Source organism: Labrus bergylta, chromosome 14 (assembly GCF_963930695.1).
Source record: "Labrus bergylta chromosome 14, fLabBer1.1, whole genome shotgun sequence".
Classification (NCBI taxonomy): domain Eukaryota; kingdom Metazoa; phylum Chordata; class Actinopteri; order Labriformes; family Labridae; genus Labrus; species Labrus bergylta.
This window is the reverse complement of record NC_089208.1, coordinates 10,924,999-10,948,525: the sequence shown is the minus strand read 5'-3', so window position 1 is coordinate 10,948,525 and position 23,527 is coordinate 10,924,999. Positions and strand designations below refer to the sequence as shown.

The 23,527-nt window shown below is 37.9% G+C and overlaps 1 protein-coding gene across 10 annotated transcripts in view; it reads right to left on the bottom strand.

Annotated features, from left to right (window-relative positions):
- Positions 1-1,600: 1,600 nt before the first annotated feature.
- The window catches only part of msi2b (musashi RNA-binding protein 2b), a 265,751-nt gene continuing 243,824 nt past the window's right edge, over positions 1,601-23,527 (bottom strand). For 2 of the 10 annotated variants that reach the window (XM_020630188.3, XM_020630193.3), the window contains exons 12-15: positions 16,889-17,068; positions 12,840-12,994; positions 8,686-8,756; positions 1,601-7,084 (exon numbers count right to left, since the gene is read on the bottom strand). In XM_020630188.3, the coding sequence (XP_020485844.1) occupies positions 8,715-8,756; positions 12,840-12,994; positions 16,889-17,068 (377 nt within the window). In that variant the 3' untranslated portion in view covers positions 1,601-7,084; positions 8,686-8,714. The remainder of the gene's footprint in view (positions 7,085-8,685; positions 8,757-12,839; positions 12,995-16,888; positions 17,069-23,527) is intronic. The other 8 variants (XM_065963094.1, XM_065963095.1, XM_020630195.3 and 5 more) reach the window with 5 other exon arrangements.

Genomic DNA, 23,527 nt, shown 5'->3' with positions numbered 1-23,527 from the left:
GACGAGAGCCGAGCTCTCTGATCATAATGGCACTTTTAATTAGCACTTAATTAAAGGCAGGTGGACTGGAAAGGTCAACCAGTTAGGCTGACTGTGAGTTAAGAACACAGACAGCGGAGGCATCAAGTGTTTGGTGGTGAGTGCTAACTACAGTGACCAAAATCAGCTGGACAAACTGCAGCCATCAAAAGGGGCAGAACATGTTTATGAGTGTCCAATTTATTTAAACATTAATACTGTTGTTTGTATGAGATTTATATACGCATAAACCTTGTGACTGAGCTCCACAATCCTTTGTCAGACGAAAAAAAAAAGCCAAATATCAAAAGCATCTTCTGTGAAAGTGAAACGATAGTCCTGACAATTATACGTTCATTATACAAACACACACACAGTGTGATTTAAAACTCGTAGTGCCTCGGCTGTGAAAAACAGAGCTGGGAACAGTATTGATCTCAGTCAGAGTTATAGATCACCTTGTCTGAATGAGTGATGAAGCTGTCCGACTGTTGGTCTTACCTGACAAGCATTATTAAAACCTGATCCCCGAGTTTAAATGCAACAAAAACATTATGCTTCACATAAAAAAAAAAGGCATTCTTAGAATTCCAGAAATGCACTAAAATTGATTTAGCTCTTTTTATAATTATTATTATGTATGCATATTAATAATCTTTGCATCTAAATATTATAATGGTCTTTGTCTGTTGTTTTCATTACCAGATACGGGAGTCTCTTTAATGAAACATTTACAATATTTGGAAAACAGATTAAAAAAAGTATTTCTTGAGGGAACGTTGCAGAAACTATTTATACTTTTACTGTGACTTATTCTTCTGCTTCACCTCAGAAGTTGACTCAGATTTTTTGTTTCTAACATATGAAATGAAATTCTCAAAACACTGTGACAAACACATCAGAGGTAAACCCTGAGACTTTCTGTGTGTGTGTGTGTGTGTGTGTGTGTGTGTGTATCTCCCTCCTATCCATTGTACATCTCTAAGAGGCCTGTCATGCAGCCGCCTGTTTGCTCATCTACTCATCACATCCTCAGCCTGTTTATTCCCTGAGCCTCGGCTAATATTGATGCTCTCCATGTGATGCCGCTGATGAAAAAATAAAGCACTGATGGGATGCTGTGATCCTCATCTGAAAATGCTGCTGTATCTCTTTCCCCAGCGCTGTGAGCGACCACTGAGGGGCAGCAGAATAACACGCCAGCACGATTGTTCACAGGGTCCCTGAATGCATCTTAGAGCTCAGGATCTATTAATCCTGCTGACTTGAGAGCAACCTCAGAGGATCCCGGAGCTGAAATGCTGAGTGAAAATGTGGCATTAAAGGAAAACACATTTGTAGAATACATTTTAGCAAATGCAACACCTAAAAAAAAAGTATATATATATATATCCAGTTCTCAGTTATGGTATGTCAGCAGATGCCTAAAAAATAAAAAGGGAAGCCTCTTATCTTGTAAATAGTTATCTTCATAATTATGAAGATTGAATCACTGCAGTTGAATTTGTTGATCTTTTCTAAATGGACAGTGCATACGATGTTTTAAAATAAATATAAAAATACAATGAAACATGAAAACAAGTCATATAACAATCCAGTTTATTTTATTTATTTTCCAGACAGACACATCAATTTCTGGACCACAGTAGAGGATGGAAACCTTTCACAGACATTTTTTGTCAATATTATTATTTGAAAATACAAATATAAAATTAGACTTTCCACATTTGATATGTGAGAGACCCCCATCCATGTATTATTATTTTTTTCTTTTTAGTATAATTTACAACAGGGCTTAAGCAAGCCATATGATAACCTGAAAGATGCTTTCAGATGTCAGTCAAGTCTGTCTGTCTCTCGCCATAAAAAGTCGGTTAACATAAAAAAAAGGGGGCAAGTGTTAGGAATGGGCCGACGGCAGTGTGGAGAGCTCCGTGCACAAACATGGAAGCACAGCAAAGCCTCACACTGACGCCCGTGCACTCTGAAGAGCTCGCAGGCTCTCCTTCAGGCCGAGCTGTCTGCTCTGAACACAACACGACATGGGTGAACATAAACTAATAATGAACCTGTGTGTGTGTGAGAGGAAAATTCTGTATACAGCTGAGGTCTCCAGTCTAATCAAATGAGTGCAAATTGCAAGTATATATTCATCTATACACATATATATATATTGCAATTGTGTGTTTATCTTTAAAAATGAGTATGGGTGGGATGGCAATGGTTTTGGACTTAAGGGTAAATTCACCCCAAAACACATCAGTACAGTTCAACTTGTGTGTTTTCTGTCACCTTGAGGAGTTCAGTTGGATTTGTGAACATGAAGCCATCTTTGTTTTATCCTCTATCAAGAGAGCCAGCACTATAAACGATGGTTACAGTGTGTACAGTAAGAGTCACTTTGTGGGCTGGGAGACTAAATTTGTGGTCACTCTGACAGTATCCACTATCTCTCAGAGATAAGGGCACACTGTCTGGTTTAAAACCATCAGCAACACTATGAAAAACCCTTTGAAGGTATAAATGCTCAGAAACGTTCAATGAAAGCCGGTCTAACTAACTGAGCCTGAAACGGTCCATGACTGATGTCTCTACTTTTTCATATTCATAAAACAGATTTGAACCCAAGGAGACAGAAACCTCACAGGTCGGTGTGATTTCAGGGTGTGAATTCCCCCCTAAGGAGAAATAGTTTGGCCATTGCCTAGCACTTGCCTCGAGATTCAAGTTTAAATGGATACGGTAGTACACTACAAATGTCAACACCTCTCAGGTTGACTTTTTTAATTTTTTGATTCTTTTTTTTTCTTTAAACCAAGACCCCTCCCCTCTCCCTAATGGATAAGCTAGTCTACTAAGATGTGTAACATTCATCAGCTGTAAACTGCTGTCAGTTTGAGATTAAATTAAATTACAGCAACAGAGCCATGCTACCTTAAAGTCCAAGCTACAGGATCACAAAACAACCGGAGTTCATATGGTGTGAGGGAAAATGAGCCGTTTCAAGATTGACTTCTTCTCCTCTCGTCAAAGAGGGTTCATTATCTAAGAGCCACAAGGGAATGAAACAAACAAAATGAATCTATATTCGAGCACTTGTGGATAATTTAATTCAGCTCTGGATGAGCTTCTTGTATCAGTTTGTAGGACGTTTGAGAACCAGTTAATGATTTATATATCATTTTAGATAAATCGGGGGAAAAAAATGAAGTGGACATTGACTTCCTGTTATCCCTTCAGAATAATAATCAACTAGTTTATGTGAGTGGGTTAACTGAAATTAATTATTCCTATTTTATCCATTGGTAGTGTTGTGTTGTGATGTGATATTTTCACACTTTAATGTGCCAACAGTTGAAGCATTTAGAGCTGAAAATATATCTTTGGAATAATTAACCCGGTTTTTCTTTGTTGTTTTATAGTTAATGGGAAAGCCTAGATTTTATTTAACCACTTTAATTCCTTTTTCCAAGACAAATAAATCTACAAATGATTTTATTTCCAACAACCTGATGGTCTCTTAGATATAATGAGTCCATTTGTGTTGTTATTAATGTCCCAGTATTCAACTGTAAGGGCTCAAAGGGTGAATTAATTAAACAACTGCATTATTACTTACATTTTGTTTTATGATACTGGAAGAATAACGTGGAGTGTACACACAGTTTGGGCTACTTAACTCAATGTATTTGTTTGAACAGGTTTGATTAGCTGCTCATGTGAATCCAGCAGGTTGCTGAAGGATGACATGCTGCAGGTTGTGAAAATATAATCTTTGCTACTTTTATTTGGCTAAGCCATCAATCAAAGCTTTATGGTGCTGGTCCAACATGAATTCAAAATATTCCTTAAGACTGCCCAGTAGATGCTATAACACTAGTTTTTATTTTAATTCTACAGTAATGCCTCTTTCATTCAGAAATGTGTGGACTGCACTGATATCGGATATAAACTAAAAACAGTTCCCAATTAAGATGAAGATCATTAGAATGCATAATGCTACATTTTTAAATCGAGAAAGAAAAGATGAAGTCCAGAGTATGCTTCATGATAAATGTGGCAGATCTGGGACATTTCTAATGCTGAAAGTAGTTATTTCATCACTCTGTGACTGATATTGTGACTTCTATGGTAATCATTTCTATGATTCTTATAAAATTATGACTGTTTTATTACATAACATCTATTCTCCATGATTTTAGCTTGTACCCCTCTTGACAAATGACCCAAAATTAAAGTTTTGCATATCTAGCGTTAGCATTTAAGGTAGTATGGCACACCCCTTTTAAAACATTCAAGGGTGGGGATCCAAATAATGCCTCGTGAACAATTCCTTCTTAGAGCGACGCTTCCTCTATTGTTCAACCGTGAGAGCTTTGGTTAGCTGAAACGATGTGAGAGTGGCAGAAACTAAAAAAAGTCAAACATACAGGGAATAAATTACAATGAACCTCTATGAAAAGAAGAGTCTGCAAATATCTGAATAACATGATCATTAAGATAAAGGTCTATCTTGACTGAGTCCTAAATCCACTATTCACTACGAGTATTATATTAATGAGTCCTATATAACATCTACTTGTTGTACTTACAGGAGATAGAAAAAGAGCATGGGGTGGGGAGGTGGGGTGGGGGTAGATATGAGGGAAAGGAGAGGTAGAGCAAAGGGAGAACAACAAAGACCACTACACTGGTATCAAAGACAGCACTCTGTTTACAAGTTAACTGTGATTTCTTTACACACTAATGAAATACATGAATGAGCAACAAAAAGAAGGAGGATCTCTGAGGATGGGGAATGGAAAGAGAGAAAGCAATGGATGCACAGTACATTTTAATAGTATATTACAATTATTCATATATAAACCACAAAGTATCAATGAAACTCGGATTAAACTTGAAATCAGCAAAGAAGCATCTTTCTTTTTTCTTTTTTTTTATAGATTTGTATTTCTTATTTTCTTTTACATTTAAACATTACAAGGGTCATTTTTTTCTCTTTACTGTTTCAATTATTACTTGATCACACCTTCGTTTCATTTACTGTAAAAGTATCCAGCATATTTCTTTACCTGGTTGTTTTGAAATCATATCAAACCAAACAAGAATGGGGTAAAAATAAAAAAAAAACAACAACAAACATCCGCAGCAGGTAAAGTCCTTTCAAAATAAAACAACCACTCATTCCATGGATGACTCTAAAAAACGGACTGCACTCTGGAAAATATGATGATTATTATTATTATTATTATTATTATTATTAATAATTGTTTGAGTAACATGATTTAGCACACACACTGTGTAAAAGCTGGTGCAGCGACAGATAGTGAATCATTCAGTGTACTCTGTTGACCCTGTATAAGTATCTTTAGATGAGACATGGGTCTAATAGAGAAAGAAATCCAAGTGTACACTGCAACATATCAGTTATATTTCCAACGCCACAAACGCGTTCATCGAGAATACATTAACCCATAAATCCTTCATACTATCCCAAAGCACAGGGCCGTTTTGAAAAGCCAGCATACACATGTGCAAATAGGAAAAAAAAGGCCTGTACTTCACTACTCACAGTGCAATGATTACTCGCTTTATTAACCTTTCAGTGTTTTCATTCTGTTTTTAACCACGAGAATAAATTAAACCTGCCCAATGACTCCACGCCAGAAGTCAAAAAGGCTGAGGTATGGTATCAAAACGTTGACTTTTTCCTAATTCATTCCAAAAAAGAACGGATTCAGAGAACAAGCGTTACATTAAAAGGGCTCGCGTAACAGAAGAGCCCAGATATTGTGTTTCTTTCCGAAGAAATTCATCAGGAACAAGCAGGATGACACAAACAAGAACGTACGACTAACAAGTTCCTCTCAGTATAAAAGTGTCAGAATGCACAGAGCACTGTAAAATGCCTGATTCAAGTTCTGATCTTCACCTCTAAGTACAGTGTGCTTTGGATTAAATCGTCTTTTGTTTTTCTTCTTCTTTGAAATGATACCGATATCTCAACAGTTCAAACAAAAGATACCGTCAGGCTCCTTTATTTCTTTGAAACCTGTGTTGACTTAACTCTCTGTTTGTAAATTTTGCTGGTATGACACTTGTAAAATTATTCAGCTTCAGTATTTACAGAGCAAAAGTGTGTTCTGTCTCTGGGGTCGTCTTCCAGCACAAAACAAAGGTAGATTAATAACTGTTGACAGTTTTTTTTTCTTCTTCTATTCACACGCTATAACATGTTTTCTTTTGACACACCATCACAAAAATATGCTATTCTCTCACTGAGTTGGTTATATGCAGTGACTGGAATAATATGTACAGCTACATTTCTTTTTCTCAAGTTTGAATTCACAATGTAGTTATATGAAATTTGTTATAGCATATATATATATTTCTAAACAACAAAAACAACACTTATAAAAAAGGACCATAAAAATATTGGAGTCCTCTTTGTATTGCCCAAAAATAGGTAATTATGGTTAACAATGCGACATCACACGAAATAAAACAGCTACTAAGATTTATTACTTAGATACCCTCTTAAAATTTTCCTTTAAACTGATTTTTTTTCTCCGAGTCTCTCCACACCGAGTTTCTTTTTTATTTGTGGAAAGACTGAATGAAACATCCAATCGTTTCTCTGGTACACTCACCGATACAAAGATGAAGACATAACTTGCAGATATTCTTGGCTATGACCCCCATATTCAAACAAAATCCATCTACACAAATATACTATAAGATTAAATAAAATGACACAAAATTAAAGGTTCAACTAAGATGACTTCCTAAAAGCTAATCAAAAACAAACAGAGGAAAGGAAACAGGTGAATGAAATCGACGTGAAACATCATACCAAACCAGGTCGTAAAGGTATAGGAGGTTTGGATTATAGTACAGCAGTTGTTATTTTTCTGAGATGACTAACGTTTTCTTTTCTTCTTCATGTGGTTCCAACTTTCTTTTTCCTCGGTTGACGCTGTAGTGCTTGAAGTTGGATAGCATCACCTGCACACAAAGCCAATTAGAAACTTCGTCCTGTCTTTCCTGGGCCACCAGATATACTCTGCTGGGTGATAAAGAAAAAAGAAAACAAAAAAGATAGCAGCAGCATTAGACGACTGTCATTTCATATCTGCTTAATTCCTGACAATACAACAAAAATATGTGGATATAGAGCACAGACTGTATGAAAAGATGGACGACATGACTGCTATCCAAAAGTGAAGCCAAAACATTTAGTGCTCCCCCAACTGGATGCAGTAAAGATGAAAAAACTCACCTCCTCCATGTTAAATGGTAAATGTTGCTATTCCAGTCTTCTGATTGCACAAGAAGTCACATTCACAGATTCAGCCCACTTAAGCACACTGATGGCAGAGGCTGCTCTGTAAAGTGCCCAACTGTCCATCAATACTATTCCATTCACATGATGCTGGATTAGCAGCAGGAGCAATTTGGGGTTCAATGTCTTGACCAAGGACACGTCTACATGTGACTACAGGAGGTGGGGATCAAACCCCCCGAGATGACCAACTCTACCACTGATCCACAGCCGCCTTAACAGTAAAAACGGCAATTGACAGCACAAGAAGTTGGCGCCTGTCACCAGGGATATTTTGGCTTCACTTTTGTACAACAGGAGGAGGTGGAGACTAGTCAACCATCTTTATATACAGTAATGGGAAATATATTTTGGATTCTTATGAGGCGCTGACTGCGATATGTCTGCAGCAGAACTTGCTACAGGCATAACATTAGAACACATAACTAAAGTAAAGACCATCCTACTAAGGAGCATGTATGTTAGCATTTTAAAGCTCTATATCTAATAGTTACATCCCTCAATGGCTTAGTCTTATACATGCATGTGCAGCTACTTTCTAATATTCAAGTGGTTGGATTGATTTTATTAAAAAGAAAAGCAAACAAAAAACTAAATGTGCACGATGATGGTCAACACATCACACAGTGTATGTATGAAAAGGAGGCGAAAGCAGACAAAAAGCTCTCATACTGAATGGGTTTTAGTGATTCTATTGTACACACAGTATGAGGGACATTATTGGCTGGAATTACAGGGACAAAATAAACATGATGAAACTGAAATATTCAGTTCATAGAAATTTTTGTTTTTTTGAAAACTTTGAAGATTTGAGTCAATCGACCTGTTAGTACAAACATTTTTTTTGTGTGGGGAAATGTGAGAAGAATTCTGCCCTCTCAAAAGCAGAGGTCATGTAAGGAGGTCAAAAACAAAAAAGGGGGGGTCTGTAAAGAATTTTAAATGTCACAGACTGTTCAAGGGTGGCCATTTATTCTGTCAAGGGACTTATTGGTTAATAGGACAGAAAAAGGAATAAATGCAGAGCTGTTAGCAGTGTGTGTGTGTTTCATGGAGCTAAAAACTTAAGCAGTTACACACATGTATAATAATTGAATTAGTTTTAAATAACTGCCCAATTGTTTATTTTGACGACCTCGACAACAGAGGCCTCCCAATTTGTGGCAGCATACACCCTCTGTCACACACACACACACACACACACACACACGCACACACACTTTACTACCAGCTCGTCATTTTGAGAGGGGTGAATAGACAACCAATCATGTGATGAACACATAGAGAGAGACTGATAGAAATGCACAGTAAATAAAATGCAATACCTCTGATGAGATGGCAACCGGCCACCTGTTCAATGGTATCCATTTGTAAAAGCTGTCGCAATCAACGGGCCCTAAAAGTGTACAGTTAGTGCGTTTGTCAGTATGCATTTCAAGGAGAGAAACGTGAGTATCATTTCATTTTTCCAGCTAGCATAACTGTGAACTTTTTGATTCAGTTTGATCATGTTCAGAGAAGCAGAGCAGGAGACTACATCGTCACAAATATCAAACAGGTTATAATTTTGGAACAGAGACACAGAGAAAACATGGCTACAGGAAGCAGGACATGGTCAAAGATGTTAAAGAGTTATATAGTACACCTTCAAATCACTTTTCAGGTAACAATGATAATAGATTAACACAATGAGTGAAAAAGAAAAAGGGATAATAATAATATAAAACAAATTATCAACCCCAACTTGTCAAATGCAGCAACTAAGTCTGTGGCCCCCGTAGGTTCAACGGTGAGTATAGGGATTAATCAGTGTCAGTTTGGCACAGGCAGCGCTCAAGGCCCAGGTTAGCAAAAAAACTAATAAAAATGCAACTTTAAGTTAGACTTTCAAAAGGAATCTGCAAAGTAATTGATAATAATCAGCCAGTTTGATTTCAAAATAAAGCAGGCAGAAACACATTTCACACTAATGGCTTTTGGACATTCAGCAGTTTTCAACATTTTTAGCCACTTAAAGACTCGATTCTGCACGAGCGCTGTAACCAAGTTGTGTCTTCAAAACGCCCCTGAGTGCACCCACATATGTGTAATATTTGTGTCACAGTGTGCTCAATCACAGGGCGTTAAGACGCTGCAAAAGCCTGAGAATAGCGTTAAACAAACACACAGCTCTGTTCCGCCTCGCTGGATCTGACGTAACATACTGCAGCTCGTTACCCCTCATTACGGCTCTTTCACTTTGGAAAAAGATAGCGGTGTTACATTTAAGTATGTCCAAAAATACGTATGCTGTCACTATGGTGTGATGCTAACACAAGGGAGAATAACAATAATGATACCGATATATATTGGTCAATATCTTCCTTAGATCTATCTACAACAGTGATCCCTCAACTGCTGCTATCAAACACTTGTGAAAACAGTGCACTGAATTATAAATAATGACTATATAAAAATAAATAAGAAATTTAAATTGAATAGCCTTAGTTATATCGGCGATGTATAAAAGTAGCCGATATCAATAATCATGTACTATTATGGGCTGGCTGATTGATCGGTCGGGCTCTACTACAGAGTAAAGTGAAGCGTTCTGCCTATGACCAAGCTGCTGCATTTGACGATTTGGGCCTGAAAAGGGCTGAAATAAACACACAATCCTCAATTCATGCCAACATACGAGACTGATTGAATCTGAAATCATGCAGAAAACAGGATAATAAACCTGTATTAGTGAGATCAGTGTGTGTTGGAGTATTGAATGCTGTTCTTTAGCAGCTCAGTAATCAGGATGCTGTGAATAGTACTGCTGCTGACAGGTCTGAAGAAATCCTTGGATTCAAACACAGCAGAGAAAAGAGAAGCACTTTCCACAGCGATTATCTTTCTTTATCACTCCAATCAGCTAATTGCACTCTAATTGTCGCGCATAAAAAAAAACACAGTTAAGTTCATTAGTTCTTCTTCACAGAGGCTGTTTTGATATTGGCTAAAGGGATTAATAAAATCACTGGAGCGTGAGACCGAGCTACAAATCAGCGACTCTGAAGTCATCCATGAGGTTGTGACATATGATGATCCGATGCGTTATCAGTTCAGAAGCAACCTCAGGAAAAAGAAAATGAATTATGAAGCACATTTGAGTTCTGAATCATGCCCGGATTTAAATGTTCTGAATAGAGAGATCATCTGGCTGAGAGCAGAAAGTCACATCACCTCTCTGCTTTATTGCCCTCTGTTTTATTCAACCGGTGATTCAGAGGTGCTGATTTAGTGCCAGGTATCACAAGCACAATTTCGCAATCGGTGGAGGGACCACAAAAGCTCCCCTGCATTTGATGTGTTTAGTAAAAACAGTGAAAACGGTGTCAAGGGCTTTTTAAAAAAAAAAAAAACAAAGCCTGTGACCCTGTTTAGCAATAAAAATAACAAAAAAAAGCCCTTCAGTTTTATTCAGACTTTGTAGCTTTTGTGGTTAACACAAGTGTAGGTTTTACATTTTTCAAGTGTGTACAAGTGTGGCCACAAACTGTTGAAACAAATGCAAAATAATGGAAACAAATCGCCTCATTTCCATCTGTAAACTATCTGCTGGTATATCTACTTTGAAAATGAGCCAGCCCGGTCTTTCATGACAAATATTTTGCTTCCTCCACTGAAACCAACAGATTATGGCAGATAGCCAGTGGACCTAAAACAATTAATAAAAGAGGCTTTGCTTAGGGAGGCAAAAAGCCAATAAAATGTGTTTTTCCTGTTAAGCTCGGTTTTTACTTTGGGTATCATAAATCAATTACAAACACTTATTGGAATGAATAAATACTGTTTAAGTCTCTCATGAACAATTTGCACATGTGCCCCGAGTGACATCACCCCCTATACACAACATTAAGTCGCACACCCTTTTTAAGCCTTGCACCATTAGTCCTAATGTTTCAATGCGATGCACAAATGTTCCTTTGGGATTTTCACAAGAGATGCACAAAAAAAAAAAAAAGTAACATTTCTCCTCAAATTTAGAATTGTAAAATACCAAAAAGCTTCCTTCATTTCATCTATAAGTAAATACATGAATAGGCAGAACATCACAAACATCCAGCATTAACGTTCCTTTTACTTTCTGGTAAGTTTTGCAGAAATTTTAATTTAATGATGCGGTCTATAATGTTTGGAAGGGTGTCGTCACCCTGTAGTCTTGCAGCGCTCGCCTGCGGTACTAATGGGCTTGTTGTTATTCTACGTCAGTTAAGCCTTGCATTAATTAGCTTCTTTGAGAAAGCAGGTGTTATTTTCATAACCTGTACTGCGTCACTCAGTAAAAAAAGCGCAAACATGCATGGCGAACAGGAGAGGCAGGGAGACTGAGAGCTCAGCCCTCGTTCACCTCACTAGGGAACACAATATTCAGATTCTATAATTTAAGATTAATTATTCAGAGAGGTCCGAGGTGGACAAATAAAAACACAAGATCAGTAAACAAAAAGCTGATTGAGGCATCTTTTGGAGATCCTTGTCCATTTATTCATGAAAAAAAGATAAACATAAGACAGAATATCTGTAAAAAGAGGTTAGTTATTTTCTGTATATAAAACTACCTTACACTGTGACATAAACTCTTTATTAAACATTGATTTACTGTGTATGATCTCTTATTAAGTCAGCTGAGTTGAAGTCCCTAGTAAGTTTCTTTAAAGGGTTTAAAATGAGCTTTCAAAATATTGCAGTCATAATAAAAATATAATCTATCTTGTAGGTAATATCCCTCAATAATAATAAAGCACCACTGTCCTCTCAGACTATGGCTGCATTGGCAGTAACACCTGGGTTGAGGCCTGCCAAACATTTTGTAGTGGCACATCATCTAAAGCCACACACAGGCCAGGACACACTTCTAAAGGCAGTAAACATGGTCTACTGTTACACCTATAAGTGGACACTGCACCCTGCAACAGCACCTGGCTGAGCCACTACACCTGGACAAGGACACTGGGAGAGACAAAAGCTGCTTGGGAGCTTTTGTCCTGGTGACAGAGCAAGCTCAAGCTCTGGGACAGATGGGCTTCTAAAAATAAAGAGAATTTGTTCTGGGAAGGTGACACAGAGTCTGAAGTGAGGTGATTTGTGCAACAGCTGAGGGGAATACACGTTTGTGTTTAACACAGATAACTTTGAGGGCTCGGACAGGGTTTACTCTGATGTACAACATGCTTATGGGACCTCTGCACTCAATAGCAGTAGAGACATAATGCAAGCTAATGGTCAGTAATGAATGGTTGCTTGAGCTTTTTTTGGATTTAGCATATTTGCTAAGTGCTTATTTAAGCTACAAAAATGCAAATATTAAACTGTTTTACATGAAGTCACAACCACAAACAGCCTGATTGGCTTAGTTTCTGATTTTAGTGATGTTATGCTGACAGAAAAAAAAAAAAAAGGCAGCTGAGCTCAACAAATAAAAGAAAGTCGGCATCTGAGTACTCACTGTGATGCTGGGTCCGAACCCAGAGCCGGGCTGAGGGCTAGCAGCACTGATGTAGTTTCCCACGGCAGAGTCCTGGCTGCTGGGTCCGTACAGGTCAGCCACAGGCCCTGGACTGTTAGCACCAGGGAAACCTCCGGGCCTTGAAGGGTTAGTGCCTGCATACAAACACAGAAGAGAGCAGAGCTGTTTATAAAGAAAAAAAAAAAGAACACTCACGTTCAATTCTTACTTGCTATGGGGCAAATTTAAATAAAAGAACACATGACTGGATTCACATGGTTGTCTCAATGGACAGATACTTTCTGCTTTAACAACTATAAATTCAATTTCATGTGATATCATCGAACAGGATGGTGCATGATAAAGATTGAACATGGTTTTTAAAAGCCAAAATTAGTGTTGAATCCAGTATGATATTCTGAATATAATCTACATGCTGTGTCTTATGCATAGGAGTGACATTCACTTTGTAGATTCATGCACAAACGCAAAACAAGCACACTGCTAGAAACGACTTCCACCATGCTATTAAACTAGTAAGGTTGCAGTGTAAATGTTGAACATGCATAATGTGAAGGAGAACTTGGAAAACAACATTGTTAAACAACAAGAGTAACACAGGAGTATTTTGACTTCATTTGATCATATTGTACCCAGACTTTTAAGCTTTTCTTAATAACCAAGTGATTCATAGACGCTGGCAAGGACCCTCTAAAAATATTCTCCACACTTTCAGCTGTGTGTCTCAGCTTTCCAGGCTGCTGATGTAACTCCAGGCATAAAACAAAAGGCGGCATGTGAGACAAGAGAAAAGAGGCATGAGGGGGAAATATAAAAGCTTGACCCGGCTTCTTCTGCAGGTCCGAACTCAAGGGGGGATAAAAAAGAAATACTGTACATGACTTACCACCTTTACCCTGTGAGTAAGAGCAACTCAGACTAATAAAATGTCTTTTGAAAATCCAGATGCCTACTAAAGGCCAACAACACTGGCGAAGCAAGGGGAAAAAAACAGGCAGGGAGAAAGAAAAACGCTGTGATCTCTTAACAGCAATCTCCTCTGCTGTCAGCTTCACATAACCCTCTGTCTAACCCTTATTCAAAGACAAGACTGGGAAAAAGACTGCATTAAAAAGAAAAATACTCAGAGCACAGAAAACGCTCTGTATTGTTTGTGGACAAGGAGGCCCTTGTAGTGTCAGAATAGTGAATATAACTGGGATATTTCCAATGTTTTGAAGCAGATAAACGCAGTGTACAAACTGTATCAATGTCACCATGTTATACAAAACACTACCAGAGCTTTATTAGACAGGTCAGGATTAAGAGACGCACCTTAAACAAGCTCTATACTCATGTATAACACTCTAGAAAAATGAAGCCATCTCACTAAACACACATCTAGTAGAGTTGACCCTCTGTTTAACTGTGAGGACGTTAAACAGTGTGCAGCTTCTGCTCTTATCTCGCCTGCACAGCCCCACTAGGCTGCCTTATTATATAATTAAGGATTTTTTTTTTTTCAGTTGAAATGGCAATCCTCATTTCCTATGACTGGTGATTTTTTTTTATTAGAGAGTGTCTCACCCCACATCTCCCTGTGAAGCTTAGTTTTTCATTTAAATGTTCGGGGCTGCTCTGGTTCAGTATTTAGCTTTTGGAGCAAAACAAGCCCGAGTGCAATGTGGGTCAGATTGTTTTTTCAGAAGAAGAGCCAACTGTGACACAGACTAGTGTCTGTCACTATTCATTTTGATTTTGGTTAATAAGGACTGATAGTGCTGAGCGTTTCTCACGCTTCAGTTTCTGGTTCTCAAAGGACAAACAAGTCTGGAGAGAAAAAATGCTTGATGCTTGAAAATGGGAAGACCTGAAGTAATGATGGTCTACATCATGACTCTGTACAGAACACTATGTGCTGCTCTTTTTTTTTGTCAATGTCTTTGGCTTGTATTTACTTCATTTTAACTCACTCCAGTAAAGTACCACAGTACAGACAGTATAAAAGAAAAGCATTTATCAATGAGATTTGCCATCAAATTGAAGATGGAAATAATCCTAATCCCCCTCTTAGGCTGGGAATCTGTGAGCCATCTGCATCACTTTGTAAGGAGCAGTTATGACATGATAAATGACTCATGGGTAATCTATGCTCGTAATCATCATCATAAGACACCTAATGTACACAAAAAACAATTATTCCTACTTTCAAAATCATTCATTGTTCTTATCTACTTAAAGAAAACCTTCAAATAAACAGCAGAATTGTGTTCCTGAGAACTCTAATGAGATTTTCACATCATTAGGGTCGAGGTTGGCTACAAATATAAAGTCTATTTCACAGACAACAAGCACATAAATTGTGTTATGATGTAATCAACCTCTGCTGACTCACTCAGGATTACTACTCCTGTCAGGTGAGAATAAAACTGCTCCTTACCCAACTAAGAAAAAAATTCTGCTAAAACACAGGACGGTTTTGACTTACTGAAACCCCTTTCTAATCATCTGTCCACTATAATGTTTCAAATATGAACCTGCTATAACCAGGCCTTAAAGTCAATAGGGGAATTGGTGAGTGTATTCGCAGTTATATAAAGAAGAAGTTAACTCCACTGTACTATGCAAATGTGTAAGAATTAAAACACTTTACACAGCTTCACAGATCTATGGGAAGTCAAGAGTATGTTGAACCATGCATGTGGTGCTACCTTACTTCTATAAGTGTTGTGAGAAAGAAAGTAAAAGCACAAGAAACTCTTCACAACTGCACAGCTGTTCCTATGCAACCTGTCCATGTTTTCTGCTATGCACTGTGCTAAAGTCAGTCTGTAGGAAATGCCAACATCTGCCCGAGGCAGCTGGCCAACACTTTAAACCATCAAGGGGAGAGTTGGCCTAACACTTACACAATTACTTTGTTGGGCCAAAAGGGCGAGAGGACAGCCCCTTTTGCTTGCAATATGTCTGGCTGCTGTTATTGTGAAGTGGAGGTGGGGACACAAGAGTGAAGGTACAAGATTGAAAGCTATAACACATTTCAAACCCAGCAGGGGGCCTGTGAGTCTCCAGAGAAAGAGAACCCAACTGCTGTGTGTAGGTCAGCACTGACACTGGCTCGTCTCCCACAATGCACCGAGGCACACCACTAAAATAGACCTCCTTTATATACAACAAAATGAAGAACTTTGGTGGTATGTCATGTCTGTGCAAACATGATTTGAAATATCTCATTATCAAAATAAAAAAGAAATAATCCCATAAATGCTAATTCAGTTAAGAGCAATTTATTCTGCCTGCTCCCAAATAAAGTCGACTTTTCTAATGTCTTTTATTCACTGCATGCAGGTATTGAAATGTCAATGTGCAGTAGATTTAACTTGACAGTGGAGTCTCTTCCCTGGCGTTTGAAAGCTATGATTACATAAGTAAGATAAGAAAAAGATGAAAATGTTATTTTGCTGGAGAGTAATGGCTTTATTATGCAAAAATGTTGTCCTCTAAGTGTCTACAAAAGTATCCATAATTTCTTCTGATCCCAGTTAGACTTTCAAAAAGTAAAAAAAATCGGACAATCATTCTATCACTTAAAATACTTAAAGGGCTTGACAAACAAAAATCACTCTCACTCCCTCACTTAACTCGTTCCTTTGCAGCTGAAAAATTCACATCAACTTCAGCTGTGCAAGAGGCCAGCACACTCACTGATATCATAGTTATTATGTTCACATGCAAATGAAGGTTTACATTCTGTATGAGTTGGCCCTTTATGTGCAGGCAAGGGCTGGAACATAACTTCACAAAGAAACAGAAAAATCTACATTAGAAAATTGACAAAAGGAGAAGGACATGCAATGCTATTTTGTCAGCAAGACTTTTTTTTAAAGGTTTCTTGAAGGGGGATTTTTTTTCTTTCTTTGACAAAAGAAGAGCAAATATGAAAATAATCAGAATATAAAAAAAAAGATTAGATCATCTACATGGGATAATGTCATGAATCAAACTGAAAAACTCCAAAACTTGGATAAGATAGATGCGCATATACAAACCTGGGTTCTTAAATTGATCCGGGCTGTGTAGGTGCTGGAGGGGGGAGTTGCAGGCGGAGGTGGCATGCTCACTGTGCAGCATCTGAGCCGCTTGGGGCCCCAGGGAGCCATAGTCAGCAAAGGAGCAGGGCCCCCCCCTCTGGTCACTGGGCGCAGAGTAAAACCCGTAATCGGGGAGGCCTGGGAGATACAGTATAGGGTGGGGAGGGGGAGGGGAGGGGACTCCATCATTGGGGTAATCAACTTTGTCATTTTCAAAATCAAAGTCCAGATTGTGCAGCAAAGCTTGGTTGGTGTGTTTCACTGATTAAAAGTTACATTCGTGCATTTTGTCTGCTTGAATTGGCCCTCTCTGCCCTCCCTCCCCAGCAGCTAGTGCCATGTTGGCAAGGCCCCCCTCACATGTGGTCCTTGTGTAAAACTCTTGTGTTCTGATACCAGCATTACACTTATGGATGTAGACTTTCTGTCCCTGAATTTCATTTCATTTACATAGCATCCTTATTTTCCTGACAAATGGCTTAAGGTGGGAAGCTCAGTAGCTCTTATAACATTGTTTTGATGTTTCTCTGGGTTGTAAGTTGTATAATGTCAGGTAATCAGTTAATCATTATCTTTTAGTAACATTTTTTGAATCACCGTAAACTGAAATAACAATGAATAACAAAATTATTGAGGGCATCTTGCCATATTTCATTGTATTTCATGGTAAATGATTTATTGAATTACCAATTAACCAATACTGAACAACGGTTAATATGTGTATTTTGCCATTTTTTAGCTACTTTAATCATGAGTTCGGAAATGGGTTAATGTTTACTGTTTATATTTTAACAGCGATGAACTATACGATATGAAATACACTTAGCCACACCTAGATTACTGTGTTAGCTAATGTTAATGTTAGCTATGAAATGGCTGAATGTGAACATGACCTACTAAACGCAATAAAATAAGAGAGGCTTGCATTCACAGTTAATGGTAATGAATTTGAGGAAGTGGTTAAATGCCAACATTAACTCTAGCATGATGTAGTTAATGGGTAGGGATGGATCATGATTTAAGAATATTTGAATCGTCGTTAATTTATGAACAATCAAAGGTTCTGTAAAACTTTTATCCCAACTTAAAATATTATTCCCATTATTTCTACTGACACCTGGATGGGATGCGGAGCTGCCACCAGACGTGGCAGTAGTTCCTTCTGAAAAGTGTTTGCTAACTACCATTAAACAACAAAAGAAGAAGACAGCACAAGTTTCAGGTGACAACAATAGTAGCGTTATAAACCGTTGAGATGCTTAGACTCCAACTTATCATCTCTTAACAAAAGATCCGATTGATTTTACCCACATTTAATACACATACATTAATCTGTTACGTAAAATAGATTGTTTCTCAAGTACCGCAACCATGATGCTAAATCTGTTAGCCTCGTGTGTTAGCATCAAGCCAATGAACTAAGGACATGCTGGTCCATCTGTAAGAAATTGATTTTACAAAGTTACATCTATCCATGCTGCTAATATTGTAAAGGCCTATAACTATTAAAGGTGGCGTAGAACTCAACCTCTTCTACAGTTATTGATAAATGTTGAAGCAATGAAAGGACATTGATTTCCTACATTAATGCAACTCAAAACATGAAACACATATAAAGAGAATTGGAGCTTCCCACTCTGAGCCCTCCATCAGAAGACAATATAGTCAGTATATGGTCAATGAAAACATCCTAAGTTAATATAATGCCTTGGCTAGAGTTAAATAAATCAAGAACTTTTTAAGCTATGTATGTCCTAACCATTGCAACAAATAAAAAATATACAATTAGGGAACAGATTTGCTATCTTGGCTTCTACACAATTAACCTGCCTTTTGTGTTTACTAATAATAATTAATGAGCAAGATAAAACCGAAGAATCATTAAAACACAGCTCAATACACTTCTCATTTCAAACAGACCATTTCTTGTTGACATACCTGCAGGAAGCTTTTGTCATTCAAATCAAAAGAAACAGAAAGTGCACCAATCAATAATTAATTTAAAGCCTCTTTTTTTGTTGTTGACCAAAAGCAACTGATGATAAGGTTTTTATGTGAGTAAGATACAGAGATGTTGGTGTTTATTGATGACAGGCGTTCACAAGTGCTCTAAATACTCAGAGCACGTCTCGGATTGGCCTCTTCCAATGATTCTCTCTTTGACACAGATGGCGGATTATCAACAGTTTAGAAAATGTCTTTCAGCAATAAATCGGGCTGACATTTATTGCTTGTCCTCTTAATCTGAGACAAGCTGCTTGTATAAAGGGTGCAATTAAAAGAAACGGGTTCCTCTCACACCTCTTTGATAACAGAGTTAATCTACTCAGGAGGGAGTCAGATTGGTGACACTGGCTTTGCCATGCTAGGTTTCCCCTGCTGTGTGTTTGTTTTTTATTTGGGTCCTGGGGCGAACAGCCATTCAAAGCCACTTCACCTCTACCCATTCAGAGGGAGACAGTCCACTTCTGCCAAATGAAATGTAAGCACAGCCATGTTTCTCTCCACCAGTGCTTTTTAGCACTCTGATCTCACCACTTGTGGGCTGTCTGCCCACTCATCAAATTATAGGCTCCAAATACGGCAGGCTTCCTACGTACGTCACATAAAGCCTGACACATTGAACAAAGCTCAAGAACCAATCTTTCTATTTTCTTCACTTAGACAAATGTCACACCAAATTGATTGGCCTTGCTAATGAGGAAAACCCGATCAATGGAATAATTATAATGGGGAGAAAACATTTGACAAACCCTGTTATTGGGAATTCAGAAGAAGCTATTTAAATATGTCACCAGATTAGAACAGTGTAAAGACTGAACCAGGCTATTCTTTCAACATTATAATACTTTGTCATGCTTTATGAGTGACATGTAACGTTACTTTAATAAAATACAATACAATTAACCATTGATCATGTTACAGCAAAAATTCAACGTTTGATAAAAGTGAATTTGTAGCATCTTTGAAGGACTTAGATTAATGCATTTATTTATTAATTATTAAGTATTTTCTGATTATTGATATGGGCTAGCTTTCAAATCAAAAAATTTGAAATGAAAGTTATTTCCAATACAGGAAAACTTCGAATGGGATTACTTTAACAGCCTCTATGCTAGACAGGACCCTTGACTTTCATGCTCACACTGAAACATCTGATTGTTTTTTATCAATAAACAATTACAATCAATTGTACTCTTCCTAGACAAGAGTGTGCTTATCAATTTTTTTTAAAAAGATAGGAAGAAGACAGAAAGACACCATTAGTGTGTGATTCCAATATGAACTGAAAGCAAGAAATTAAGAATGAAGTTACGAACGGATAAAGTTATTTGAATTGAATTGAAAGAAACACTGATGGATGGATTCCATCATAAAACAATCAATTGACTTGTATAAACGTTAAATAGAATCTAATGTTATTGTTTTACTATTTTCTTCACCAATGATACAGTAATTTAAAATAACAGCGGAGTTTGAAGAGAGAGCTGCAAAGTTAAAGATAAGTTGTGAGACTAAATACGTGTTGAGTATGTCAACCAAGGAAGTGGCTAAATTCTAATGTTAGTGTGATCTGAAAAAGTCTATTTGCACAGGATTAGTATTACCTTGGGACCTCTGATAATTTGGAAATGACCCCCTAACATCAATGTTTGATGTGGCACATTTGTACTGGAAAATGCATCTGTGTGTGATGAAATATGGTCGCTAATTTGCCCTGGAATTTTAACTTTTCAGTTGACAGACATGGTTGATTAGCAGGAGATTATAAAACTGAGATGTTCTCCGCAATTATTACAAAGATCAGAGCTCCCCAGGTTATATTTATCCCTCTATAGAAGCAAATGGCTTATCAATGTATAATGTGTTTTTTTTTTTTACTTGAATGAGGCCAGATGTCTCTCTGCTTTTTTACTATCCATTGTCTTTGTAATTGCTCATCAATCAGGAAGTTGTGAAAAGATCAAAATGTGTCTGTTACTCAAGGTTTATGACTTGTAACCTGGAAAAAAAGCAGTAAAACATGATATCAATTGAGCTTCCCACCCTGAGCATGACACTGCAGGAAAATGGCCGCCTTGTGAATATAGTCTATACCTAAAACTACAATTTTAGCCATGATACTTAATTCATTCAAAAACAAGCTAAAACCAGTTTGTAAGCAGTATTTTGACAATGGGAATGTGGGGAATCTGTCTGGTATACATCTCAAACAAGATAGAAAACCAAATGTTCAGACATCCAGTCTTGACATATTTTAAAAAACAAACATTTTTCAGTAGTGGCTAATGTATGGTCCTGTGTGGGGCCAGATCCACATAGTGTCAGCCCATGAAGATAGTTGTTAAAGTGTAATACCAATCCCTGACAACAAAGACCAACAAGCTAAAGTTATTTACCCTCTAAATCTATCAACTAACACCTATCCTGCAGCACTCTGTGTGTTCGTGAGTGATGAAAACCCAGAAGTAAAATGTACTGCCTACAGTGTACAGTACATATTTCCACCACTGCAATAAGGTTTACAGATTTTCTTAGATTGGGTTGGAGTATCTAACATTAAGTCAGGTAATGGCATTTTCAGATGATACAAAGTTTTCTGACATTGCCCGGCGTGTATCACTGTCCTGGCCGTGTTTCCTGGATAGAGGCAGCTGGACACTGCCTCAGACACTCAGGCCCAAACACACTCTCAAAGCCATATATTTTCATCAGTGGCTATCTGATCTGTTATGCAGGATGAGACTGGGCAGAGTGTGCCCACAGCTGCATCAGTATCACGATCATATCACTGCGCCTCAGACCTCCCCACTATTAATATTCACACAATCTATCCAGAACAATGGGCCTTTCTTGGACTCCTTTTTTTCCACTGGCCACTAATTGGATGTAATTACTCATCTACAAAACAAATGAGCGTGCTGAGGTTGCCTTGGAGACTAGATCAGGGGACCCAGCAGTGCGAATCGTTAGCGGGGCTTCATTTATACTGGTAATTATCTTCCATACCCCCACCCTCTATCCCTCTCTGCCCTCAGTGACCAGAGCTGGCTGTGGGGCGATGGAGAGGGGAGTGTCTCGCAGTCATCTGTTACTGACATCATCGGGGTGGTGCTCTTTAAGTGGATAAATGCCCTCCTCTCTTTCCCACTTAGCCAGGTGACTGCCTTTAAGGAGGAATCACAAACCTTGAAAGCACTGCTGCCTTTTTTTTTTTTTTCTCCACAAGTTGGGATAAAAGTAATCACGCTGATGATAAAAGATAACGTCACGCTCCCAAGCCTGTTGTGACTACAGGATGTGAAAAATATTTTCATAAGTTTGCCAGTGTTATGCAGAAAGTTTGTGATTATACTTAATTTAATGCTCACAGAAACACAACATATGAGCTAAAACAAATACGCTAGTTCTAAAGCACTCTCCATGGCCCAACTGTTAGCAAAAAAGTAGCCTCTGCAGCACAATTAAAAACTTTTCTGGAACTTGCAATTACCCTCAGATTGATTATGTGCTCTCTAAATACAGAGACAGCCACCTAATCACAACTAACCTTCTATTTGCAATCTTTTTGATACCCTTATATATACTAAGCGTTGGGCAGTTACCGCACTGCAAATAGCGGTGTTAGTAGCTTTGTTTAATGCAGTCACTCCTCACTGTCCCTTGCGGCACCACTGGGATTCCTTGGTGGCCACCAAACCACATCACTCAACAGAGAACGTCAATAAACCTGACATGTTGCTTCTCAAATTAGCTTTGAATTTTAGAGCTACCATAATTAGGTTTTCCATTTTCGCCAATGTCATTTAAAAATAGCGTGAAAGAAACTAACAGCTCTTTTGCTGTCTAGCCTTGCTTTCACTTTCCATTTGAAATAATCTTTTCTGAATGAATGGCTGAGTAATTAACAGCACTAGACACCCTTTTCTCAGAGCACAGACATTTCATAAATAATACATATTTAATGTCTTGTCATTTTGTGTTCAGAGGAGCTTGGCTAATTAATTTTAACAGATGATTTCTTTTTGCGTTTACTCACCCATACTGAGGCCTCTAGTTTTCATTTTTATGCTTCCTTTTCCCTTTTCTTGCTGCTCTTTCCGGTAATGGGCAAACTCAACAGAAATGATGAGGAAATGTGAACACTAAATGAGCAACAGTGTAGTAAATCAGTGCCCACTCATTTGGCTTTAATGCATATTTTAACCTGTCTGGGATCTGGTCTGGTTTGGGCTTGGAAAGGGCACTCGGTTATCTACAGTCGGCAGAGATTATCGTATCATGAGCAGGCTCAGAGCTGACAGCCCTGGCCTTTTGGCTGAACACGTTTTTTCATAGATGTCTGGTCATGCTTATACGCTCTTAAGAAATCTAAGACTCACTATGACTAAAAATCTGTGAGTGCTTCTGGCTACATCTAAAAGTTCACTCAAACTGGAAGTAAAAAGACTGCCAAATCCTCTTACATCATATAATTTTCAATTTGAACATGTTTACTACTGTAAATAAAGAAATGTCATCATGAATAAAAGGTAGCTATGCAATTTCCTTTGAAATCTGTATTTATTAAAAAACAAGTCTTCAAATAAACATACA